We start from the raw sequence: 18,937 nt of genomic DNA, 5'->3' as shown, positions 1-18,937 counted from the left end.
AAATATACCATCCTAGTTAAAGTGATTTCAAAAGCAACATGCCAGTAAAATAAAGAAAACAGAAGTGAGGAGAGCAAAGAAAGTAGAGGGACACTTCAAAGAATAGATGCTCTAATGAGAGAAATGCTAACTATGTTTGCTGCATAATATGTTTCTAAACCTCTGATAAACTTAGCTAAAATCACCAGGCCAAATCCTTCATCAGATTTTACTCAGGACTTGTCTACACATATAGCACTGCACTGCACTGGTGCACTGTAGCACTTAGTGAAGATGCTACCTACACCAGCAGGAGAGCTTCTCCCATTGGCGTAGTTAATCCACCTCCCTGAGAGGTGGTAGCTATGTCGACGGGAGAAACCCTCCCGTCGACACAGCACTGTCTACACCAGGAGTTTGTTGTAGACTGTAGTATAGATCAAGTCTCAGTCTGCCTGAGGGAGGGTTAGTAAAATCCATGTCAGGACATCAGTCTTATTAAAACAAATATGACACATGGTATCCCACCACAAGAAATCATTATGTTGCAAAGAAGGATAATGTTAGTGGTTAAGTGCAGAACTTGAATTCAGTCTATCAAGAAAGACTTCTGCCTATCCTGAATTTTTAAGACACGTAATCTTTCAGTTTAATAATCCTTTAATATCTGCCTAGCACTCCATAGAATATCTCAGAAGTTAAGTACTTACATATACATGGGCTGTAGCTGTAAATGAGATGTCTTCTGTGGGCCTTGATAGCCGTAAGAGTCAAATCCACCTATGAAATCAACTGGAAGAGGGGAAAATTGCTTTCATTAGCAACATCTTTTCAGAAGAGATAGGCACTATCATTCAAGAACAAACTTCCACACAGATTACTTTGGACAGACACCCTAATAATCTATCTACTAAAATTAGAGTGACTAATTGTATAGCGGGTGGGTGGGGGGGTAAATGGGGGAGGAGAGGCAGTGTCTTCAGAGACAGACAATGAGGGATTTATAAAATCCATCTACACCAGAGAGAATTATGCATCACTTTTTTCTCAAGCAGACCACCTTATTGGAGTATAAAATTACATTTTATCTGGATATTACAAATGCTGCAAACCATTTATTTATTGGCATGGATGCAATGCAACTGACTGTGATTATTGTGTCAAGTTCGCTGACATACTCTGGTTCAGTGTTCTAGCAGAGAAAGCATATTGATCCTATTCTGTTTGAGAGACAGAAGTTGCTCTGATTCCCTGCTTTGACATTTGGGTTGAAATGCAGAGACAGAGACTTAGAACAATTTATCTGAGCATTGGAGATGGGACTTCACAGATCTAAGGATACTCCAAATACAGTGGAGGTCTATGAGTGGGGGCTATTTTCCAACTCACACCACTGCTTACCCATGTTTATTTATTTTATATCATTTCTGGGACAATACAGTCACATCCGAGTCAGAGACTCCCAGTTTCCCATACTCAAGCGGTTTCTTTTAAATGGTGAAATATGAGGTCTTTGTGTCTTACTTAACTGTAGCCCTCATATATATTTGGATGCTATCTCCATGAAATATTCTAACCTACATATTGTACACTAGAGCAGCATAAATAACTGCATCTACTTCAACAGGAGAGATTGAGAGATACCCACCCCAGAATAGCTTATAGCCTAGTGATTAGACCCTGCTCCAGAGTGGGGATTTGAACTTGCGTCTCCCACATCCAGGGTGAGTGCCCTAACCATTGGGCTATTAGGTAAAAAGGGGGCACTTCCCATCATTGTCATTTTGTTAATGGAGCCTAAATACTCTTGTGACTCTAGCCTGAAAAATCAGAGAGATTTGACATTTAGATGAACTATTTTGGCATTTCCAATTTTTTTCGTTTCAATTGAAACAATTCATCAAAATCTACATGAATTCATGAAATGGTTTGACCCAAATAAATTTCAGCTGAAAAATTTCACCTAGCTCTAGTGGACACCACTTTGATGTTACTTAGCAAGAGAGACGGCAAAGCTGCAAAGTTCAGATCTGGAACTGTATTTCCCCTAAGTACTGGGATGTCCTTGAGCAAACTGTGATTCTGAAGGTATCTGTATGCACCAGAAAGTAGCAAATTAGTCTCTAATATAGGAAAGTCCCTTCTGATATGAATGCAATAATAAAATTAGAGTTCACATGTCATTCCTTTTATAATTCACAAATCTGTATTTGAGATCTTTCATAGTGGACAACTTAAATACTGCATCTCACAACACATCATTATGAAGAGCTTTCACTCTAGGATAAACACTAACATATAATCATACTTAAACATACACATATCCACTTTCTCAAAACTCTAAACTATCCTTTTCGTAGGGCCGCGGTTCGCCGTTCCAGGCCAATGGGGGCTGCGGGAAGTGGCAGTCAGCATAGCCCTTGGCCCACGTCGCTTCCCACAGCCCCCATTGGCCTGGAACGGCGAACCGCGGCCAGTGGGAGCTGCGATTGGCCCAAACCTGCGGATGCTGCAGGTAAACAAACCGTCCCATCCCGCCAGCAGATTTCTCTGACGAGCCGTGTGCCAAAGGTTGCCGATCCCTGGTCTAGCCCAGTGTATCTAAAAGATCACCTAAAGCGCTGGAAAAAGGCCTTGGTTGACAACTTTGCTCCTCTGGCACAATGGTGCTTTCATCCATAAGGGTAAAGCTCATCTGTACAAGGGACAGAAGTTTCTTGGGGGGTTGTCCAAGACAGTGGAATGAACTCCCCCAAGAACTAAGGACCATCTCAAACCTCACCATCTTCCACTTCAAGAGCAAGGCAAACTTCTTCATTTTGCCTTCTCCAACATAAACACATAATAGTATGTACATTAAAAAACAAATCAAAGCAACAACTTCCCCCCCCCACGCCAACACCCAAATCCCTATCAAAACAAAACACTCCACTGCATTCACAATTCTTCTTTTGGTGAGAGGATGAGAGAGAGGATGAACTACATGCCACAGATGTTAGTTGCATTGTTTAATGCACTTAGATACTATGGTGATGGGGATAGAATAAGAAGCAGTATAGACTAGAACGTAAGTAATCCCACTGAAATTAAAGGGACTACTTATTCAGTGAGGTGCTATTCAGCATGAGCAGAGCTAGCCCCATCTGGTCCATAATTAAGTCCATTTGTACTGCAAAAAGGAGTGACAAAGACTATAACTAAATGGATTTTAGTGTGGATTACAGAGCTCTACGTTCACACTGCCTGGTCTTCTATTCTAGCCCCTCCAATTTATATATAGTGCCCCTTATGTACATGTGACTTCCTACTTACACCTGTTAAGGCACACATCTGCACTTCCCTTACATCAGCTCCGTATACTGCAGCCATTCACTCGGTACACTACAAATGAGGTTCCTAGATGCAGCCCTTGCACAGTGAATATATTCCTCCTCCTGGAGTATACAGTCACAATGCTAACTTTGTGACATAATTATTTCCATGGGAAGAGACACGTGTAATAAACACAGGATTAAGATTTAAGGAGGACATGAATGAGCTCTTATTCAAACACAGATACATTCAAAGATAAGGGTGACACAGGCCTTTGCTGGTATGTCTTGTAGTGAATTGCTTTTTGTATAAATGTTCTCTTTTTCAGCCTTCACCTTCTGAACAAAGAATTCAGAAAACAAGCTCTCTGGGCTAGATTGTCCACTGTTATAAATCAGCATAGCTCCACTGGCTTCAACAGATCTACGCCAATTTAAGTCAGCTGAGGGGATCTGTCCCTCTATATAGTATGTGTGTGTTTTCAGATGTATGTTGTAACATAAAGTTGTACCCTGTAAGTAATGACAAAATGACTCTGTCACAGGCAGGGATGCTTTGTTTTGAAGCCACAAGAAGAAATATCTTGAGGGAGTTTCTAGGATCTTTCCCAGAAAGCTAAACCAAAATGTTCAGAAACAAATTCCCAGCAATAAAAGGAGTTTGTGTGGGCTCAGGAATAACATGTGTGCCTATTCTCTCTGCATGGCAGTGTGTCCCTGTCTTTTGCTTTGTTGCACAAAGGAAACTCAGTGTGTAAACAGGCCAGATTACAAAGTGATATAAACAAGATGGGCCTATAGAGACAGCTCTGTTTTAAGCAGACAGTACAGGCTCCCCACTTGTATATCCAGATGACAGTAGGGGAGAGAATATGATTGTGACCTTGTTAAAGGGATACAATGGCTCCTTACGTACAACAACAGTGCTGCAAGTGAACTAGGAATGGTGGGTAATATGTTATTAACTCTAATGCAGAGAATGCCTATAATGTCTTGCATCTGAAGAAGTGAGGTTCTTACCCACGAAAGCTTATGCTCCCAATACTTCTGTTAGTCTTAAAGGTGCCACAGGACCCTCTGTTGCTTTTTATAATTTCTTTGCAGCACATTTTCTTCATCGTGGCAGCATCTCAGTTAGCTCTGCAAAGCCTGTGGTGCCCAGACTGTGCTAAAAGCTCTCTATGGATTTTGAGTTAGTTCCTCAAAGTATGCAAAATGCTGCCCTTTCTGCTGGGCATTTTATCCTGGCTGTGCCTGAAAGGTCACTAAAAGTGTCATACTACAGATACACTCCTGGCAGCAGTAACATGAGATGAATAAAATAAGCCTCATTAGCTGAATCATTACAGATGTTTCAATTCCTAACCATATCCATCAAACACATTTTTGCCTACTATATTTTACTTTTATCTTGTATATCATCATTACCAAACTCAGGTCTTTAATCATGTTTTGCCTTCATAAACACACACACACAATCCTACTCACATACCATATCAACAGATGAGATATACTAAGGCTTGCCTGAAATCTGGTAATGGAACATTTAACAATGAATAGCTCACTTTCATTTGTGAGTCTGAATCTCTTTCTTGCCTTGTTGATACTAACCTGCTCCTTGGTTTTAAGGTCAGGTTTACAAAAGCACCATAAACTCTTTCTAGGACATAACTGGGGAAGTCATGTAATTAAAATTGGTTATGACTCAAAATAATGGACATATTTTCTATTAATACACCCACTAAAGACCTGATCTTGCAATCCTGGCACATAGTCAAAACTCCCATTGAAGTCAATAGGAGCTTTGAATTTGTCTCAGTCTGTAGGATGGGATCGTAAGTCTGAATTCGGTATTCAACTTCAGTTGTTGGACATTTGTTGGTGTGCAAAGAGCCTATTAAGCTGGGATGTGTATATCTGAACAGAAGGGGCCCCGTTTATATAAAAGAGTGAGGAGTTTCTACCAAGACCAGCAGGGAGGAACAAAGACATAATCAGATAGAGAAGTAGGCAGGAAATAATGTGGTATAATGTAGCAAAATGATGTCCATGCAGAAAAAAGGGAAGAATATTAAAAGAAAACTCAGGTGACCGGACATCCCCCTCCAGCAAATAATACAAATGGCTTCAGTAGAGCTATGGCAATTTATACCAGCTTAGGATCTGACCCAAGAAGTTTAACAAGCACAGTTAGGAGCATGAGCCTATAGAAATAACACTGACATTATGTCAAGTATCAGAGGGGTAGCCGTGTTAGTCTGAATCTGTAAAAAGCAACAGAGGGTCCTGTGGCACCTTTAAGACTAACAGAATTATTGAGAGCATAAGCTTTCGTGGGTAAGAACCTCACTTCTTGCATCTGAAGAAGTGAGGTTCTTACCCAGGAAAGGTTATGCTCCCAATACTTCTGTTAGTCTTAAAGGTGCCACAGGACCCTCTGTTACTGACATTATGGCGTTCATCAAATTTAGTAGGGATGTAAAATTCAGTACAGATTAAATATGAAAGGATACAGACCCTTGAGAGGAGGAGCGTGGATGAGTGGGTTGGGAAATAGCCATACATGTTAAAAAAAATCATTCTTATCAAAACAAAATATTCCACTGTACACACAATTCTGCCCCTGGAGAGAAGCTGCGAGAGAATGGACCACACATGACAAATGTCAGTCACGTTACTCAATGCACTATTGGAAGGCTCTCAGCTACCACGGTGATGAGGGTGGTATAAGAACCTATCTGGACTAGACTAGAATACTGGATGTAGTTAAGAGCTGTGCAAAAATGCTGAATTTTACAAATCTTGACACGATTTAGAAATGATTAATGGCGTGAAATTAGGGCCAATTTTATTAAATTTGAAATTAAAGCAGAAAACCAGAAGTCTGGCTTAAAAAAAAAGAAGAAAATCTATAAGCTAGGAGGAAGAGCTTCATGCTCTTGCAGGCTACCATTGCCATCTGGCCTCCTGCTAAGCTGTCTTGTGATGGCATGATACTCACTGCCTGCCAAACCTACCCTAGCCCTTACCCTTTGTATGCTGTGAGCATGGCTGGTACGCACTGTTCAGCAGATAGGCAGAGGTTTGCTCTAATACAAATCTTCAAAAAAGTTTTCTTACAATGATAATCGAATGCCATAGGCTTTGTCTTGTGGATATAGCAATTAAGACCCACAGAAGAGGATAGCAGAAAAGTGGCAGGGACAAAGAGCGTATCTGCCAGTTTGTGAAGCTGTGCCATTACCAGTGAGACATTATAGCAAAAGATTGAAACTACATAAGAGTTCCAAAGAGTTAGCAGAAGGAAATCCTCTAGCCATATTTCTCTGCTCTGGTTTTGATGTGCTCTCATAATTGCAATTTCATTCCCTTTCACAGCAATGGAAACCATTCTTTGGCAGTCCCTTCTGGTAGCTCATGAATTTCCAGGTTTTCCAGCAGATCCTTATACCACTTAATTTGTTGTTTGAGACAATTCCCTGCGGGGCCCTCTCTGAGCCCTGCTGAGCCCTGGCCAGCTCTTCCCTCACTCCATCTGGTATAAGCTAAAATCAGCAAAATCAGATTGTCAGAATTTTGTGTTATCACATCCCAATCAAGCTCCTTCCTCCATTCTGTTAAATGTCTCCACTCCCACTAAAATAATTTTAAAAATATATTTTATGTTTTCTCTTTAAGTATATCTCAGACAGGCCTGGGCCTTCCAGAACAATTTCCATTTGCTCTCCAATTTTTGTGCATGTGAACATTTCCAAAGTGTCCTTGAGATATTTTTAAATTGATAAAATATTTCTAAATTAGCTAAGGATTCCATAAGTTTTGCCCAGTGCCATCTAGAGGTAATGCAGGTTAAATAGGATCATCAGGGCACTAATAAAAGGAATTCTTAGGCGGAATTTGCTATAGGCCATCTCATCACAAGGGCTAAGCTGGTGATAAGGAAAGAGCAGACTGGGGCCATGCTACCACAATTATTATTTATTATTTGTATTATTGTAGAACCTAGGAGCTCCAGTCCTGGCCCGGGGCTCCATTGTGCTAGGCACTGTATAAACATGGACCAAAAAAGGACAGTCCCTGCCCCAAAGATCTTACAATCTAAATATAAGCCAAGAGACAAGAGATGGATAAAGCCACATGGGAGAGTAACAATATTGGTCAGCATGATGGGCTGTGGTCTCTGCACATCAATAGTGTAACGGATGTCAAATTTTTTGTAGGCCTAACTGCAGAGGAGAGTTTTAAGAAGGGTTTAGAAGTAGGATAAGAGTTAATTTTGTGGATGTTTATGGGAAGTGCTTCCCAAGTGTGAGAGGCAGCAGGCAGAAATCACAAAGGTGGAAGATGGAGGCTTGCATCATGGGACAATCGGCGCAGGAACTGACATATCAATAGCAAATGAGAAATGATACAATACAAATAAATAAGCATAATAAGAATTAATAAGCATAACAAAGAGGAGAACTGGGCCCTGAATGTGTGAAGACTAACGAGGCAAGGTTAATGAAGAGCCATCCAAAAATTTAAAAGGAAAAGGCAAAAGTAATAAGAAATACGGAAACCTTTAGGGGGTGAAATACTAATAGACTAGAGAAAATGTAGCACAAAGACATGTGTCAGATAGGTCTAGGAACACCCAGGACACTACAAAAAATCCAGTTTGACTCCTACAATGGGGAAAACACTAAATTGGATGGAATTCAAGAATGCCAGACTGTGCAAGTGAGCAGACACACCTTGAAAAGTACAGCTCAATAGCTTTGGACCCCCAAACAAGGGATTTTGGAGTTTAGCTGTCCATATCAAACCTGCTTTAAAGAGTGCCAGACAAATGAGTGACAATGCTTTTCAGTTGAACTTGTTTGGAGCAGTTGTGACAAACTATACATTGCATTGAGTTAATCATATATGTGCATTCTCAGTAGGTAGTCCAGTCAATGTAGACACAACTCAAAGTCTCTTTAAACACAGCAGTTTGAATTAAGACTAGATGTCAAACTATTTGCTATTAGAGAAATACTGTACAGCGTCCAGTATGATGTAAATCTGTATATGATGAATGGTTAACCTGAGTGTCTAGTCAGAACTGCAAAACTCCTTTGTTACTAACCCATTTCTGTTACGGACTTGATAAAGTTGTGCAGGGCATTATTATCTTGATCTCGTGTCTTGAGTTTCTCCTCCAAGGACAATTACATCTGAGAGTAGCAGAGTAAGATTTTTGAAAGGGTTTGGGTGTAAAATTCATCTCTCTTTATAGAAAGGAGATTAACTTTGCATGCTCCCTGCATCTTTTCCAGTGCAATTTGCTTCTAAGGTGGCTTTTTATACTAGTGGAATCAATATAATATTTTAAGCAGCCTTATTTAAAAACACTTTTAATTTAATAAGATTCAGCACTGGATGATGAATGAAAAAAATACAATAATGTAAGGCAGATACATCCCCTTGGCTACTGTGATTCATTGATTTTATTAAACAGTATTCCATCGTGATGAGCCACCAAAATGGAAATGTTACTTCCTTCAAGCACTAATGTTATGTTATTTAGATATTTTTGAAACTCGAGCTTGACAATCCCCATAGGAGGCAGTGAGGGATGTGGGGGGAGGGGCAGGCAAGACAGTGAGGAAGAAGGGAAATTAACATCTATGAAGCCAGAGACAGCACCATGTTCCCCCCACATTATTTTATTTATTTATATATTTTGTTTCATACCACATCCCAGTCTCTTAGGGACTCCTTTAACATCAACTTCATTAGTTATGAAGGCAGCAATCCATAGCCAATTTTCCTTTCATGTCAAGCTTGTTCACATATAAACCCAGCCCTTTTGTTGGAAGCATTTGCAATTAATCCTGAAAACAAAGAAAATGCAAATCTTACAGTCTACTCTAACCAACCCTTCTGACTCAAGGTCCTGACCACCATCTATTATACACTAAAATGAATTGAAATTCCCACTTTGAACCTAACCTAATTTTCTAGTGATAATAGGCATGGATTCCCAGAAGCACTCTGTGCATCTTGATAGTAACATCCTAATTTCCTTTCCTGGTAAATGTTTTAAATAAGATTTTAGCACCAAAGGAAATTAACCTTTAAATTAATTGTAATTATAAAATGCCATCGCTGATTTTGTCTTCAGCCTAATTACTTGCTATTATTTAAACAAACTGCCCCTCCTCTGAGCTTTCACTTTGTTTCTCTCTCTGCAGCACAGTGCCAGCTGATCATACCTAAGGCAGCGTAATGTCTGTGTAGGTCCTGTAAACACCTGGATAGTGTAGTTCAATTTACATGTCAAACACAACTAGTTTTTGTTTTTCTATCTGCTATTTATATACTCCCCCTCTGGCAGTTAAGGCTGCTTCATAGATGTTTCCAGTGTGTACTTTAGAACAAGTGGCCAAACCTTGTGGGATTCAGAGTGTTTACATCTCGCTGCTGGGGGAATGAGATGGTAAAAGCCAACCCTCTCTGTTTTTATTAGAGGCCACTTCTAAGGCTAGAACACAACTGAAAGTAATGAAGTGGGAATCAGCTATTGTTACTTTCAAAAGGCTGATGCTGTATAGACTTCCCAGTAAGTTTCCTACACGCTCATTGCTTCTGGTGGTAGTTTGGTTTCCCAAGCCAGCTTGTTGTAGGATGAAATGTGTCAGACAGTGTCATGGGATTTCAGAAGCTCCAGTCTGTGTGTATTTGCATCAGCATCCTGACAGCGGAAAAACATCCCATTGCTTTCCCCCTCTCCCTCTTTGGCTTCGCTTGCTTTATGTAGCAGTCACAGCACTAAATGAAACAAGTACACAGAAAAGATTCTAGCCAGTCAGTGGCTGTAAATTTGGGAGTGCAGTTGGGCCAAAGCACTTCGACAAATTTCAAATATATCTTTAGCCTCCCAGCCTCAGTCTGCTCATACAAGGCACAAATAGCTTGTTGAACAGGTGGGAGAACAGGTGCATGCATGTGGGGGGGGGGTTCTCATATTTGTGTTTCAAGCATTGGTTTATAGCATTGGTTTATAGCATTTATTGAGAGTTTTTTTAATGCCTCAAAGAGCCATTCATGGGGCCAAAATAATGCAGGAGTCAGGCTTCCCAGGATATTTCAGTTCTTAGGTGGTAGATTTCTTTTGCATTACTCTGACCTGAGAAATGGCTTCCTGAGGCAAAATGTATAAACACAAATATGAATACTGAGATAAACGGTCCTATTGGAGAAGGCACAGTTCTAGTGGAGACTTTTTCTATCCTCTTAGCCTCAAAACTCCCAATTCACACATCAGAGAGAAGCAGGGAGGAAGAGCGACAGATTTGCAGTTTAACATTTATTACATGTTTCTGATTCTTTGTGTTTGTACTGTACTTTCAGAGCTTTTTAAGCAGAGACTTAGGCACAGTACTAATTCTCAATAATGCCTCACTAATCATACTGTGGGAGGCATTCGGCACAGAAATAAAGTAATATACAATAACACCTTGGACTTCTATATGCCCTTTCATCCAAAGAGCTCAAAGTTATGAAGGCCTGCGAACACACCTGAGACGTATGTTAGTATTATTATTGTTTTGTCTTTACTCACCTGGTCTGTAATTATGCTGGGGTGTTCTTTTTATTAATGAATGAGAAACTGTTTTTATGATATTGCCTAGCACCCCAAGCACATATATTATTATTAACCCTATTTTAAATATGGGAAACAGGTATGGACAGGTTAAATGACTTGCCCAAGGTCTATATCAGAGCCAAAAATAGAACACGGGAGTCCTGGCTCCCAATCCTGTGCATTCGCCAGAAGATCACATCTCTTAAAACTAACCAAATAAAATTCTCTTTTCCCATCTATGTGAAATCATCATGGCACTTATCAGTTCATGGCTGGTATCCCAGAGCACCTCATTCTTTAACATTACAAATATCATTGATTTATGGGGGTTGTAGTATCTGTGACATTGTATTCTGGGATATCTTCAGTGAATCAGGAAGTACCAAGAGGTTTTCACAGAGGGGAGTAAAGACATTAAGAAAGGTTACTTAGAACTTATTTCTGTGCCAAATATCCCTAAAAGTCTGGCTTGATGGATATTCAGCATGGAAAGCTGTCATTTTTGCCTTGCATTTCACCTTGGAATAACAAAAGAGGGAACAAGTTCTTAACAGGCAGTGATGTGGCACAGTAAGGTGAGAAGCCACAGTTGCCATATTTTAGATTCACCCCTGCTAGTACCGGGTGATGCAAAGCAGACCTCCCTGTGCTCCAGGACAGATCATAGTTCTACTGCTGCTTTCTTTGAGGGTGTGTTACAAAGGGAGAGGTCAGCTTTAGTTTGTAGCTGCGGCTGCACAGGTGCCCCGGTGATGGATGGTGCTAGGTGGGGATGCACTGCACTGGCACATCCCCCTGCCGTCCCAGCTGCACCTCCTCCCTAGTCGATGCTGCCCACCTTTGGGCTCCACTGACCCCCTTACCACTCCTCGTCCACCAGCAGAGGAGAGGTTGAGTCTGTTGAAAGTTGGTGCGGGTGCATTCCAGCTAAGCAGCCAGGTTCCTTGTTTAATTTCCTGCAGTATAAAAATCTCAGGAGGATGTTGTTTTATTGATGCCATTCCTGTTTTTGTCACTAAGTATCTGAATATTTAATAACATTTTTGAAAATATGTTGAATTTTCTTTACGGAAGGCAGCTAACAGCTTATAGCAGGGAGCCAAACTGCTAGTGAGCAAAAGCCCATTAAATGAACATTTCAAAGTATTAAAAATAGTTTGTAATCTTTTAAAAATGTAGCCCTAATAAGATTTCAGGAAACAAATGAGACGCTCTGGTAAGTTTACAGCTGTTGAATGCAGCCAAGCAATGATAGCTGTCAACATTTTCATGGTTTATTTTTTTAATTGCTGCACTAATAATGCTAATGAAGTTAGAATGACAATCACTGAGTCATACCAATGGCAATAGGGCAAATGATGGAGAGGAGTAATGGGAGGCCCAGCTGGGGGACTCAGGCCCTCCCCTCTTCCCAGATCTAGACCTCCAGGGGAATCCCTCTCAGAAGCACCAGGCTTCCAAGTTTCAAGTCTCCCTCCCTACTTGGGCACATGAAACAGGAGGCAGAGCAGGTCCCACAGAAGCAACAGGGGCTTATTCAGCCACAGCCAAGAGTAGCATTAGGAAGGCAGGGGGTGAGGCACCTTCACAGCCCTGGGACATTGGGGATGACAGCAGGGTGTTTATTACCATTAGAATGCTGGCCATTCTTTTCTGTCTGCTGACTGGTTGTTTGTCCCCCATCGCCTTCCACCCTACTCTCCTACTGTCTCCCTGCTGCCAGCCTTACTCCTCCTGCCCTGGATGTTTCTCCCCCCAAATTCTCCTTCTCTTCCTTCCTTTTTCCCATGCTCTCAGCCCCTCCTAACACTTCGCCTCACCACAGCCTCTGTTCCCATCACACCACAAATAAAAAAGAACATGGAATTAACAAGAAGTGTGCCCATTATACTGGCCTGCATTAGGCAAGTTAAAAGCCAGAGCTTTTCCTTTTGGCTACAATGCCCACCTTATGCTCCACTTTCTCCCTACACCTAATTGCCTTCCCCCATTATTCCTTCTATTATTTCTCTGCTTTTATCTGGCACCGCTTTCATGCTTGTGGCACTGATGGCGGGGTCAACCAAAAGCCTGAGATTATGGACATAACTGTGGGGACCTGAGAAGCCTGAAAAGATCTGAGCGTTAGGTCAAACGCTCTAGGTTAAGTAAATCAGGCGCCCATCATAAGCTTGATCACTTGGCTTTCATGTTGCTGTGACCTTAAGACCCCTTTTATGCCAACCGGCAAAGGACACACCCAACAGATTGTTGTCAGAATATTCAGCCAAACAGTGTCTTGTAAGGTATCACATAAAAACTGGTGACACTCTGCTCATTAATGTCACTGTGTGATGTATGTACAGCATGTGTATAAAGAGTTATATATGGGTTCTGGAAATATGGTCTTAAAATATGTTGTGGAGGCAGCTGATAAAGAAGCCTGCCCCAGAAAAGGGATTGTGGATTTACCTGTCTGCATAGATCAAGTGAACAGGTGAAGAGAAAACCACTTGGGTAGATTACAAGCAAAGTACAATAGAAGTACATTTGCATTTAAGGTAAACAAAGTGATCAAGCCAGTTGAGAAAGAAAATTGACCAGAGGGTGAAGAAGGCACCAACACCCCAGAGAGCAAGCAGAAGGGCAGAGGAACTTTGTCTGGACTTACTTTTCAAGGGATATATTTCAAAGGATTTCTGGACTGCCAAAGGGTAAAAAGGGGACTCCCAAAGGGACCAGCATTCTTGGAATCTGTGAAAAGGTGGATTCCCCCAAGCATGTGGGTTGAGGATGCTGAGAACTGACTGTAGGTGAGAAAGTGCCTGAGACCAGGATTGTAATCTGTAAAATTTTACACACTAGAAAATATGTTGTATTTTGTTTTATTCTTAACCATTTTCTGTTTCTATTATCTCTGCTTAGTATCACTGAAATCTCTGTTCTTTATTAATAAACTTATTCCTGGTTTATAAATTCATCTCACTGCTAGTATACTAAAGTAAGGTTTGCAGCCTCAGCAGAGCCAACAGCCCGGTGTGTGTTCTGTCTCTTCAGAGACAGCGGACTTGGTAATTTCTGTAAGAGCCCAGCAAGAGGAACGGGACACTGCAGAGAGACATCTCTAGGGAACTCAGGAACTGGGGTTCACTGAATGTTAACTGCAAGGCAAGATAGACTGGCAGAGTCTCGAGGAGTTTGCTGGTGAGGCAGGCAGACTGGAGCTGCCACAAAATTTAAGCTCCAGCAAAGCTCTCTCTTGCTGCGGCAGAGGGGCCTACGGTTCTGGGCGCCCCAAAAGACTGTCACGGTTGCATCTCATTTCCTTACCCTTTGTCTGTGGCTTGTTTTTTAAAAATCAATTTGGTCTGTGAGTGTTTTGGGGCAAGGACAATGTTTGTACAAGAGCCAGCACAATAGGGCCTTGGTCTTGATTGTACTCTTTAGGCACCACCTGAATATAATAAATAAATAAGAAACAGCCAACAGGAAGAAGATATAGATCTATATAAAGATGCAATCCCTCCTCCCCCTTTTGGGCATGTAGGAACTGGCAGATATAGCAGAACCAAAGTAGTTCTGATATATGGGGTAAGTAAGTATCAGGGAACCAGCACAACTGGGGTCGGATTTATAATCCCTGTGTGCCATGCAGTGACTCAGATCAACAGTCTGAAACAACCACATAAATGGGAGGTGCAGCTTTTGCAGGGGCTTAGGCTACAGTGATGACCATGGAGTCCCCTTGGGGATAAAATTCCCTTCTCCTGAAAGCATTCCCTTTTCACTCTGGCTTGCTGCACATGAGATGATCTGGCCTAGAATATTTTGAAGAAGTTACACACAGAATCTGTGTTTAGAATATAAACACCAGGAGATATGAAATCACAACAGCAGACACTTAACTGTCCTGACAGGGGGCCGTAAAAGATGTATGTGCAGGGAAAGGGAGGGGAATGACTAGAAAACACAGTTAACTGGTAATTCAGAAATCAGAAAATAAACATGAATAAAGGTGGATGTAGGGGGTCCAAATTCTTGCCCAGCTGAGGAGCACATGTTATAAGTCAGGGTGCCGTGCAAAGGCAGAGAAAAACTCACTTTTGTACTCCCCTAAACCAGGGCCATAGTATGTAGGACTGGTCCCATTGTATAAGGGAGAACTTTCCTCAAGTTGCTTTGCTTTATGACGTCTGTTAATAGAATGAAAAGACTAAAACCATAGCTGGGGATCACTGTAGTCTAGGGGCATCTCAACCACACTCCCATTTCTCCGGCCTCGCTCCATAAACTGGCCCCAGGTGGAATGGTGGTGGAGAAGCCTCAGTGCTGGCTTTACGTATCTGGGGCCATCCCTGCACTGTGGTGATGCTCCCAGAACTGGATAAGTTGACTCTTTAGTCAGATTCCACTGCTGGTGTGGTGCAAAGCTGCTGCACCTACTTGGAGGATCAGGCCGATGGTATATAGTACACTAGCAAAGTTATAAGAGAACCAAAATAGGCAAGAAATCTACAAGAAAATCTTCTGAAAAGCATGAAAATCTTTTTCTCTGGGTAGCTCTCACAACAGTGAATGGCAAATTGTATAATATTAGCTATACAAGTTTTGAGACGAAAATACCATTTTACAAACCACAGGAGAAATCATTTGAGTTTTTAATTAATTCTTCACCAGTTCAGTGAGCCAAATCTTGATGTCTTTACTCAGTTTTTACTTCGATTTGGCCCAGCAGCATTACAGAAAACTGAAAATGAATGTAATCTCTTAGAAGAGAAGGCAGAATTGTTTTAAATATGATTCCATTTTGGGGTGGTCTAATTCTCCTCTAGCTCTGTTGCTACCCAACTTATCGAATTAGACAACAGGACAAAGAGCTTATGCCTACATCATTTCATGACGTGGCACTACATTCATGGTGTAGGCCTTCACACCAAACATGCTCAGAGCCCTTTTTACTAATATTCCACTCTTACCTCCACAAAAACAAGAGAAGGCTGAAATGAATCTCTTCTCTAGGACGTTGGAAATGAGGTTTACTTAAATGCTAAATCTCCATGATGGCTCACAGTGGCACTGCAAAACTAATAGATTATAGGGTTCCAGCTATTTTCCACACAGCAAAACATACAAAGGAAACCCCACCAGGTTTATTATCGCTCTCAATCAAGTAAAAGCCTGTAAGCTTCCTGTTGGAAAAATCTGTCTCTAGGATTCATGTATATTTTATCAAAGTTACATGCAGTCCGGATATTTGTTTCTGAAGCATTTCAATCCCAAACTGCACTGAAATACTGCTGTGCCTCTTTTTAAAAAAAAAATCAAAGTTAAAATAAATAATAAATGAGATTACTTGGATCCATAGCTTCTATTCACAGTAAATTCTCCTCAACAGGTTTTTATTGACACAAGTAAGTAAGAGAAACCTAAAGATATTTTTTAAACATTTCCACTACTTTTAATTGTACACTGGAGCAGCAGGACCTAAACAGAACACAGCTTCACCTCTCTTAAATGAAATTCCTGCAATGATCTAAAGCCAGTTCTTGCCAGAAGTGCTGTTACAATCCCTTGCAGTCAACACAGAAGAGATGTACCCCCATCAGTAGCCAATTATTTTCACAATAGTTAATAACAGTCTTAAAAAAAGTGTTGTTTACAAATTCTAGGGGAGAGGGGAGTTGATTTGTTTTGCTTTAACAACATGTTGCTGAGAAAAAAAAGCTGTAAGTCATGCTTTCAGAATACTAAAGAATTTTTTTAAAAGTTGCATTTAATCACTTCCTTGATTTGCTAGACATTTACTAATAGATCAAGTGTGTGGGACCGAAGACATGCTCCTGACGACCCTATAACAAAGTATTTAGGATGAAGCTCAGAGAGTGTCAGGAGAGTTAAGAATATCACAAAGAATTCATCTAGTATTAATAGAGCTTTAGTACTTACAGCTGTCCTCTTCTTCAGTAATACATTTCACAACATAACAGGCATAGATGAACCCTGCCAGCTGAAACAAAATGTAATAGTATTAGATATAAAGCCAATACAAAAATTGGTTTAAAACACCAAACCCAAAAACTTCCTAGACTCTTTGCTGAGGCATTGCCAATTCTTTATTATAGTTCTTTATGTCCTTTAGTGAGTGGATTTCTCTTATTTTCTGTGACTCTGTTAGAACTAGTCAGGAAATTATTTTTCCCCCTGCAAAACATTCTAAGAAAAATGAAAGGAAAATTGCTTTAGTCAAAAATTTCCCATACAAATGTGCATTTTTGTTAAACAACTGAAAAACAAAAACTGAATGTTTTTGATTTTTGGCAATTGTTTTGGAATTTTTTTTTGTCAGAAATACTATTTTTGAATGAAACCCCATGGGAGGAGGGGAGAGAATAACAATGAAACAAAGAAACAAACCAAAAAAACTTTTCAGTGAAAAAACTGAAGGCCTAGGATCTAGTCCAATGAGCTTGAGAGTTGATCTCATTGAGTATTCCTTCATCTGCCACTTGGAAATGAGTCCTGTAGTTGTGACTGTGGAATGGGTTTCTGTGTCTGGACTGCCCTCTCAGATCCAAGAAATAGTTAGTCCTACATCGGAGGATAGATTTATGGATATGTTTATGTCAGTGTCTTTTACAGTAGTTGGCAAACACAGATTTTGTTCCTTAGATCCCCCTTGTAAGAATGTGTACAGAATATAATCTTAAATGAAAACAATATCATTCAAAGAACATATATATTTGTGCTGGAAGACCAGGGTCACCAGTGGATTACCCCAGATAATATTTTCCAAAAATGTTAAACATCACACATACCATAGGCCAAATATAATGTAATTCCTCTATTAGTCCTTCTACTGGTTCAAGTCCAGTAGGTTGTCTCTGAGAAGTTAGATTCCACGTGAAAGCTCTTTGCAGCATCTTATGTGCTCTTCAAGGCTGTCCGTCACATATGATAGCTGAGAAGTTTTCCTTTACATAATGTTAACAGACTACTACCTCTTCTAGCTCATCATTAAGGTCTACATAAAGATGATATGGAGTCAACTGAGTCTAGGTTCTTTAATTTTTTTTGTGCTGAAAAGTGATCGTTTGGTCTAACCCTTTTGCATAACATCATCGTCAGTTTTGAGATACTAGAGTCTAGATTTGTGATGCAGGAGACTTAAAAAACAAACAAATGATAACAAAAAACCTTTTTTTGGCCAGATCAAGTCTCCATTTGGAGATCACTTGCAACCAATGCAGATGGTGTGTGGGGGATAGTTAAATCTCTACTGGGAGCACAAAAACATCAATAGAGGCTATATTTCTATGTTACAACAGAGCTAAATGATCATTTCAGTCATTTATTTCATATCTGACCTATAGCTCTGCTGGGAGGATTTGACACCAGGGAGGCATGAAAATTCGCTGTTGGACACAAAGAACCTATTGTACCAAGAACAGTGGCATCTTCTGTTAACAGCAGCATTTCATCTCTATTTTATTGGTTCACTATTTCCTTTGGTAACTTGGCATAAAGATAGAGGACTAAATTACTCCACTGACATAATCCTGTGAAACCCCATTGACTTCAATGATGTCACATGGAGTATAATTCAGCAAAGAATTAGGCCCAGAAACATTCATAAATGACCACTCTTGAATGTGAGCCTCAGCTTAATAGTTTCTCTGTTCTCTTTTTACAGATCATCAGATCCTAGTTAGTTGCGTCTCTGGTAGGCAGTCACAGTGGTAAAGACATTCTGACAATAGTTTGGTATTTCACTTCTTGCTAAAATGCCACAAGTTCATGTTATTAATGAAACTTCTCTTACAAAGTGAAGCAAACAAACTGTATCACAAATTATGCTTACTACTGATCTTTTAATTGCATCCAGTCGCATCTCTTAAATATCTGGGGAACTCCTTTAATATATAAGTAAATCCTACAGCATTTCATCAGATGAGCTTGCTGATTAAAACAGTGCCTTTAAGCTAGAAATTGTTCTGCTCTGAACACAAATGGAAGTTTGTCTCCCGCGAGATAATCAGGATTCATAAAACAAACTTCT

General features: G+C 40.4%; 1 protein-coding gene across 1 annotated transcript in view; it reads right to left on the bottom strand.

The window, feature by feature from the left end:
* Nucleotides 1-685: 685 nt before the first annotated feature.
* Nucleotides 686-18,937, bottom strand: part of NKAIN2 (sodium/potassium transporting ATPase interacting 2) — a 119,034-nt gene continuing 100,782 nt past the window's right edge. The window contains exons 2-3 of the mRNA XM_065401380.1: nucleotides 16,828-16,888; nucleotides 686-771 (exon numbers count right to left, since the gene is read on the bottom strand). Of these exons, the coding sequence (XP_065257452.1) occupies nucleotides 686-771; nucleotides 16,828-16,888 (147 nt within the window). The remainder of the gene's footprint in view (nucleotides 772-16,827; nucleotides 16,889-18,937) is intronic.

This window comes from Emys orbicularis, chromosome 3, assembly GCF_028017835.1.
Source record: "Emys orbicularis isolate rEmyOrb1 chromosome 3, rEmyOrb1.hap1, whole genome shotgun sequence".
NCBI lineage: Eukaryota > Metazoa > Chordata > Testudines > Emydidae > Emys > Emys orbicularis.
The sequence above is the reverse complement of the archived record's forward strand: the minus strand, read 5'-3'. Positions and strand labels throughout refer to the sequence as shown.